Source organism: Crocodylus porosus, unplaced genomic scaffold (genome assembly GCF_001723895.1).
Source record: "Crocodylus porosus isolate Cpor-Errol unplaced genomic scaffold, CroPor_comp1, whole genome shotgun sequence".
Classification (NCBI taxonomy): Eukaryota; Metazoa; Chordata; order Crocodylia; family Crocodylidae; genus Crocodylus; species Crocodylus porosus.
The window spans coordinates 26,307,325-26,314,925 of record NW_017728951.1 but is presented as its reverse complement, the minus strand read 5'-3'; the positions used below and the strand labels follow the sequence as shown (position 1 = coordinate 26,314,925).

The window sequence follows — 7,601 nt, the reverse complement described above, 5'->3', positions numbered from 1 at the left end:
GCAGCTTGGATGAGGCGGCCGCGGGCAGCGGCACCTACACCCGGCGCGGGCACGTGCACGCCGCACTGGCTGGGGCCCTCCTTGCCCGCGACCTCGGCGGCCCGGTGAGCGGAGCGGAGCGGAGCGGGGGGAAAGCTCGGGTCCCGGGCTGGCGAGGGGAGCCTTTCTGGGGGTGAGACGCTGGGGGCAGAGCTGAGGTTCCAGTTTGGCGGGGGCCCTGGGCCTTCTCTCCTGGCTGCCTCAAAGATGCGCCCTGGACAGGTCCTACGGCATCGCTCTGCGCCCTCGGGGCCGGGGAGCCCTTGCTGCCCTGGGGGCACGTCCCAGCGATGCTGCCGGCCCCAGCTGTCCAGAGCGGTCTGGGAGCCGCGTGGGCTGTGGCTGCCCTGGGCGATGGGGCTGTCTCTGCAAGCGGCTCCAAGCTCATGGGGCACTTCCCCCTGGCCTGGCAGCTGCCCGTGGTGTCCGTGGTGCGAGATGCTGAAGCCCAGCTCCTGCCCGACGTGGGCGCCATTGTCACCTGCAAGGTAAAAGTAACCAAGCGCCTAGCCCACTTAAGTGGGGAGCAAGTGGGGATGAGCTTGCCCCTTGCTGTGGGTGGGCAGCCCCTGTGCCTGTCTCCCTCCATCGCAGGGGCTGATGCAGGAGCCATGTGGTTCAGCCCCAGTTCCGTCTGGGTCCCGGGGAGCCCCTGCTCCCCACCAAGGGCTGCCCCCATAGCCAGCCACAGGGCTGCGGGTTCCCAGTGACCTGCTGGGGGTAACAGGGTGATAACTCATCCACCTGCACTGGTGGCTGGGAGGACTGGGTGTGGGGGGAGGGGGGAAGGACACTGGGCTCCTTAATCCCTGGAGCTGGGGTTGCTGGAGGTGTTGGCTTGGGACAGGCTTTGCAAGGGGAAGGGCTGGCTTCCCTGCCAGTGCCCGTGTGCTGGGTTGCTCTGGTCCAGGGGCTGATGGGCGACGGGGTGGCAGTGCTGTGTGTGGCACTGACCTGGGGTGAGCTGGTGCAGGGGCAGGTCCTGCACCAAGGTCCAGGATCTGCTGACCCAGCTGTGGGCTGGGCCCTGTCTCCCTGCAGGTGTGCAATATTAACTCCCGCTTCGCCAAGGTGCACATCCTATACGTCGGCTCCACGCCCCTTAAGTCAGCTTTCCGTGGCACCATCCGGTAGGCCCTGGCCTAGGCCAGGAGTCCCCACCCCTTGCCATGCCCCCTCCAAGGCAGCCGGGCGAGCTTGGCAGCTCTGGGGTCTCCATCTCTCCTTCCCCCCCCACCCAGGCCCAGCCTCCTGTGAACCCGGGGGCCTGCACCAAGGTCCCACAGGCAAGCCCGGGTGGGCAGCACTGCCTGCAGCTCTAGGGGTGGAACAGGCTGCACTCCCAGTGCTGAGCTCCCCGTCTCCCCTTACAGGAGAGAAGACATCCGAGCCACAGAGCGGGACAAGGTCAGCGGCAGCATATGACAAGTGGCACCTGCCTGTGCTGGCATCTTCCCCTCCTCTCACTGCAGTCACGGCGGTGGCTGGGGGAAAAGGGTGTTGCTGACCCAGGTCCCAGCCATGGCACCTGTCCCTCTGTGGGGAGGTGGGGCTGGTGAAGGGAGGAGGGTCTACAGCTGCAGAAGCCTGGACTGCCTGGGGCTGCTGTCAGGTCATGGGGCTCAGCAGCCTCCCACATGGCTCCTGGAACTCACCCCAGGAGCCGGTGGCCTCCCCCACCCCCTAACCCACCCACGCTCTGCGGCAGGTGGAGGTTTACAAGAGTTTCCGCCCAGGGGACATCGTCCTGGCTAAGGTGGTATCCTGCCCTCGCTAAGGTATGCGAGGAGGCAGTGGGGCCTGATGGGGCTTCCCCCTTCCATGGGGGGAAGCATGGGGTGGGGGGGGTGTCCTACTCCCCTGGGGTATAACCTTGCAGTCCAGAACCCTTTCCTTGACCGCTGGAGCAGATTTCGCTGGGGGATGCGCAGTCCAACTACCTGCTGAGCACGGCTGAAAATGAGCTGGGTGTGGTGGTGGCCCACGGCGAGGCAGGTAGGAGCGGGACTGGCCCCAGCAGCATAGGCGCCTTCAGGGGCTGGGGTGGGCTGAACTGTGTTTCTCCCCTCCCCAGGCTGCATGGGGAAACAAGAGGAGTTTTCCTGGTGCTAGTGGATCAGTAGTATCCAGCAGGCCCCAGGCTCATACAGGGCTGAGCATCAGGACACCTGGGTTCTCTTGCTGCCCCTGGGAGTTGCACAGCCCCCCCCCTTGCGCTGGTGCTGGCAGAGGGACCAGGCAGGCCTGTCCTTATTACTGGGGCTCTCAGTGACACTGCACTGGTCCCTAGGGGTGCGACTGGTGCCCATCAGCTGGTGCGAGATGCAGTGTCCCCGGACGCATACCAAGGAGTTCCGCAAAGTGGCCCGTGTGCAGCCCCAGTTCCTGCAGACCTAGGCTACCCTGTGCTCCCCAGCCGGACAGCCAGAGCCAGGAGCCAGCCGGAGCCCCCTTCACCAAAGTACCTGCAGCATCACCTGGACTGGTGCCCACGTGCGCTGGGCTGGGACTCCAGTCACCACCTACTGGATGCAGCTCTGGCTTCCTGGGCCCTGCCCATCCTGCCCCCCAGACAGGATTTTAGATTCCTGAGCTGTGAACAATAAAGGCTTTCCCAACCCCTCCCCTACTTGGTGATTCCCAGCCCTGAGTGGGGGCTGGTTTAGAGGCTACCTGGAAGAAGCCATGGCCCTCCTGGGGTTGCAGCCTGTGTCTGCCCTACTACAGCACCTCCTGGGCCATCTACACCAGGCCACGTGGTTGGGGAGCAAAAGGCCAGGGAGCTATGTGCTCCTGGCTTCCAGGGTTTGGGCAAAGGCAACCTCTAGCAGCTGCAGGGTCTTCTAGTCTGGGTCTGTTGCTGCTACATGAAGGACAGACAGCCGGGGCTTAGCTGGGGCCGTGAAACTTGTGTCCCACCCAGGCTGGATCCCCACCTCCCCCCCTGGAGCAGGAAACAATGGTGGGCATTGAACAGCCGCTCTGGAGAAGGGGCCTGGATCAGAGAACAAAAGCAGCTCCTTTCCCCTTCCCCCACAAGATGAGTCTGCAGCTTAATCTGAATCAGGCCTGAGGGTGAATGTGTGTGGGTGGGGGCAGGGGTCTGCACCCTGTATCAGGCAGAGGGTTTATACATGCCCAGCAGGGCCCCTCTTTGTTCCAGGCCTGTGTTTACTCCTGGCCACAGGCCCCCAGCACTAGCTTAGCCCTTCCAGCAGGGGCTCTGGACCAGGGCAGCAGGGGACAGCGGTCAGACAGACTAGTGCTTCCAGCCTAGAGCAGAGCCTCAGATCACACTCAACACGCTGCTATTGCACATCACTCCTTTATTGTACAGACACGAGACGCTGCAATGGCTGGACAGTGACGCGGGGCCCAGGAGCACAGGGGTCCTAGAGGACGGGGGGCAGCGAAGCAGCTCTGGGAATGTAACCGTGAGGAATCCCGGGCCCTGTGGCCGGGGCACAAGCAGGACTGCCCCAGGCCAGGCACAGGGAATCTAGCAGCAGGACTACAGGAGGGTGGGGCCAGAGCTGCCCAGGGGAGCCGGGGTCCCCCTGCTGTGGCCTGGGTTCGCTCCAGCTCCAACACTGGCTCAAAGTAGGCTGAAGGGCCCGGGCGGGTGCGTAGGGGGGCTTGGTCCAGGTGGTCCCGGGCGGCCCCTCGCACCAGGCTCCGAGCTGGTGTTCCTAGGCTGCGGGTGGTGTGCACGGGGGTGGGAGGGGGGGACAGCTCTGCCACATAATCATTCTCACTTCTTGGCCTTGCCTTGCGCAGCCACAGCCTCCATGGCCTTGCGCACAGTCTCCTCATCGCCCAGGAACTGCATCGGCTTCACTGGCTTTAGGTTCTTGTCCAGCTCGTACACGATGGGGATGCCCGTAGGCAGATTCAGCTCCATGATGGCCTCCTCCGACATGCCTGCAAGGCACAGCAAGGTCACAGGCCGCCCCACCCTCTCCCCCAGGGCGGCCTGTGTGGGGGTGCCCTTCCCATAGCTGCCCCGTCCCCACAGGGCCCCGTGGCCCCTCGTACCTTCCAGGTGTTTGACGATGCCGCGCAGGCTGTTGCCATGGGCAGCCACCAGCACCCGCTTGCCCTCCTTGATCTGTGGGACGATCTCCTCGTTCCAGAAGGGCAGGGCACGGGCAATGGTGTCCTTCAGGCTCTCACAGGTGGGCAGCTGGTCCTCAGTCAGGTCAGCGTAGCGGCGGTCCTGCAACACCCACCACCCCCATCAGCCCGGGCCCCGACAGACCCCGCCAGCGCGAGCGAGCCGTCTCCCCCCGGGCGGGCCCACCTTGCTGATGGCGGTGTAGAAGGGGTGGTCGGGCAGCATGGGGGGCGGCGGGATGTCGTAGGAGCGCCGCCAGATCTTGACCTGCGCCTCACCGTGCTTGGCGGCCGTCTCCGCCTTGTTGAGGCCGGTCAGGCCGCCGTAGTGGCGCTCGTTGAGGCGCCAGGTGCGCACCACGGGCAGCCACATCTGGTCCACGGCGTCCAGCACGATCCACAGCGTGCGCACCGCCCGCTTCTGCACCGACGTGAAGCACACGTCGAACTCGTAGCCCGCGTCTGCGGGGGCAACCATGTCACACGGCCTCCGGAGCGACTCCGCATCCCGCCCGCACCCCCCCGGCCCCGATTCATACCTCGGAGCGCATCCCCGCCGCGCTGCGCCTCGAGGCGGCCTTGCGGGCTGAGGTCGGCGTCGTACCAGCCGCTGAAGCGGTTCTCCAGGTTCCAGGCGCTCTCGCCGTGCCGCAGCAGCACGAGGCGGTGCGCAGCCATGGCAGCGGGTCGGGGTCGGAGTCGGACTGCCGCGTGCGCCGGGACCGCCCCGCTCTGCGCAAGCGCCCGCCGGGCCCACCCCGCTCTGCGCAGGCGCGCGCCTCGCCCGCCCCACCACTGCGCAGGCGTCACGCGGCGGGCCGAGCGCATGCGCGGTGGAGGGGCTCTTGGAGCATGCGCCAGGGGCTGGGGAGAGGGAATGCGGACTGAGGGGCACGCAGCGCACGCAGCGCACGGGAAGGGCGTCGCGACCTTCATCTTCCCGTGACGTCAGCGCTACCGTAATGTACGGAGTGCGGGTGCGGTGCGGAAGGGCTGGCGGCCTGTCGACAATGGGCGCAGGCCCCGCGCCCCTTTTTGGATTTTAAACATCATCGTTTCATAGTTTCTAGGGTCGGAAGAGACCTGAGCAGATCATTAAGTACAACCCCCAGCCATGGCAGGAAAGAGTAATGGGGTCAAACGTCCCCAGCAAGGTGTTCGTCCAGCCTCCTCTTAAACATCCCCAGGGTAGGGGCCTGCACCACTTCCCTTGGAAGCTGGTCCCAGACCCTAGCCGCCCTGACCGTGAAGTCGGCCTCCTGATGTCTAGTCTGAACCTACCCTCTGCCAGCTTGTGACCGTTATTCCTGGTCACTCCTGGCCGTGCTCGGGGGAACAGGGACTCCCCCAGTGCCTGCTGGTCCCCCCGACTAGTTTATAACAGGCCACCAGATCCTCTCTCAGCCTTCTCTTGTGGAGGCTGAACAGGTTCAGGTCCCGCAGCCTGTCCTCGTAGGGCCTGTCCTGCTGCCCCCGACCACACGAGTGATCTCCTCTGGACCCTCTCCACGCTGTCCACATCCCTCCTGCAGTGCGGCGCCCAGAGCTGGATGCAGGACTCCAGCTGCAGCCTGGCCAGTGTTGCATAGATGGGGAGGGTCACCTCCCTGGACCTGCTCGAGATGCATCTGTGGATGCGTGACAAGGTGCAGTTCGCCTTCCTGACCGCGTCCCCACACTGCCGGCCCATGTTCATCTTGGAGTCATTACTGACTCCAAGATCCTTTTCTGCCTCTGCCCTGATGAGATGGGAGGTTCGCAACCTGCAGGGGCTGGTTGTTCCTCCCCAGGTGCAGCACCTTGTACTTTTCGGTGTTGAATCCCATCCTGTTCTCGTCCGCCCACCCCTGTAACCTGTCTAGGTCTGATTGCAGCCTATTCCTCCCTTCTAGCGTGCCCACATCCCCCCACATCTTAGTGTCATCAGCAAATTTGAGCAGGGTACTTTTTACCCCCTCGTCCAAGTCACTGATGAAGATGTTGAACAGTGCGGGCCCGAGGACCGAGCCCTGGGGGACCCCACTGCCCACGTCCCTCCAGGTCGAATGTGACCCGTCCACCACCGCTCTCTGGGCGCGGCCCTCCCGCCAGTTGGCGACACATCTGACTGTGTGGGTGTCGACACCACAGCCCCCAGTTTCTTAATGAGAACGGGGTGGGAGACAGTGTTGAAGACCTCCCGAAAGTCCAGGAAGACGATGTCCCCCGCTACCGTTGCGTCTAAGGATTTGGTGACCTGGTCATAGAAGGCACCAGGTTGGTCTGACAGGACCTGCCCCTAATGAACCCGTGCTGGTTGCCCCTAAGCATAATCTCCCCTGCTGGCCCCTCATGGACATGTGCCAGAATAACTCTCTCAAAAAGCTTGCCCAGGATCGATGTAAGACTAACTGGCCTATAGCTCCCCGGGTCCTCCTTCCTTCCTTTTTTTGAAGATGGGAACAACATTGGCCCTCTTCCAGTCCTCTGGCACCACACCAGAGCCCCACGAGTGCTTGTACAGCCGTGCCAGGGGCTACGCAATTACCTCAGCCAATTCCCTCAGTACTTGGGGGTGGAAATCATCCGGACCCGCTGATTTGAATACATCCAGTCCCTCCAGAAGTTCCCTTCACTGCAGAACAAGGAAGATTGTTTACCTCCATGCCTGCACTGCCAGGGATGAAAGTCTACCTGGTCTACACATCACAGGAGAGCACTGACATCGTGGCCAGAGTTGGTGTTTTGTACAAGAGTATGGGCTGCCCCACCTGCACCCCTATTTCTAAATCCTAGCTCCACCCATATGCCCGTCTGCTGTGGGACCAAGGTGGGGGCATGTGCCTCTTCCTGTCCTTCCCCCTCCCCTCCAGGGGTACTGGCCCCCCCAGGCTGTGGAACGGGGCCACCAGATTTGTCACTAGCAGCTCCTGGAAGCAAAGGCAGAGGCTCAGCCTGCTCCACCTGCTCTGCAGCATGGCAAATAAACGAGATCACAGCTACCCGAAAAAGCTTGCCTGCCTTTGTCCTTAAACTAACACGGCAACAACCAGCAACCCTACATCCACCCACACGTGACTCAGCCCCTCTCCCACGAGCACTCACTCTTTGAACTACTGCATGGCCTCCACGCCAGGGGATTCTGCTTGTTGCCATCAGCCTGGAGTCAGATGAGTTTGGTCTGGAAGTGCCTGAACGAGGCTCAGGAAGGCCCATCAGGTTGGGAGCTGGTCTGACATGGGCGCAGCAGGAAGAAGCGGCCCGCCTGGTGAAACAATTCAGAAAGGTCTTTTCAGCCTATCTGGGGATGACGCACTGAGGGGGACAGTGAACAGAGACCCCGTCAGGAAAAATCATAGGGGAGCATTGGCGTCAGGTCCCCCAAAAGCTCCAAAAAGCCATGTGAAGGGATGTTAGCGGATGGGGTAGTAAGAATCTGGAAGCGCCTGGCAAAACCCCATCCTCGTGGT

General features: G+C 63.1%; 2 protein-coding genes across 2 annotated transcripts; one reads left to right on the top strand and one right to left on the bottom strand.

The window, feature by feature from the left end:
* Positions 1 to 5: 5 nt before the first annotated feature.
* On the top strand, positions 6 to 2,661 carry EXOSC1 (exosome component 1; the record flags this gene model as incomplete). Its single annotated transcript, XM_019555501.1, has 7 exons — positions 6 to 104; positions 453 to 527; positions 1,081 to 1,169; positions 1,413 to 1,446; positions 1,748 to 1,798; positions 1,950 to 2,034; positions 2,330 to 2,661. Coding segments are annotated over 7 exons (540 nt in total), but the record flags the coding sequence as incomplete, so codon positions are not given.
* Positions 2,662 to 3,348: 687 nt separating this feature from the next.
* On the bottom strand, positions 3,349 to 4,902 carry PGAM1 (phosphoglycerate mutase 1). The gene is made up of 4 exons (XM_019556135.1): positions 4,692 to 4,902; positions 4,340 to 4,614; positions 4,075 to 4,255; positions 3,349 to 3,960 (listed from the first exon to the last, which is right to left on the bottom strand). The coding sequence occupies exons 1-4, from the start codon at positions 4,828 to 4,830 to the stop codon at positions 3,791 to 3,793; spliced, it is 765 nt and encodes a 254-aa protein (XP_019411680.1). The 5' UTR covers positions 4,831 to 4,902; the 3' UTR covers positions 3,349 to 3,790.
* Positions 4,903 to 7,601: the final 2,699 nt, after the last annotated feature.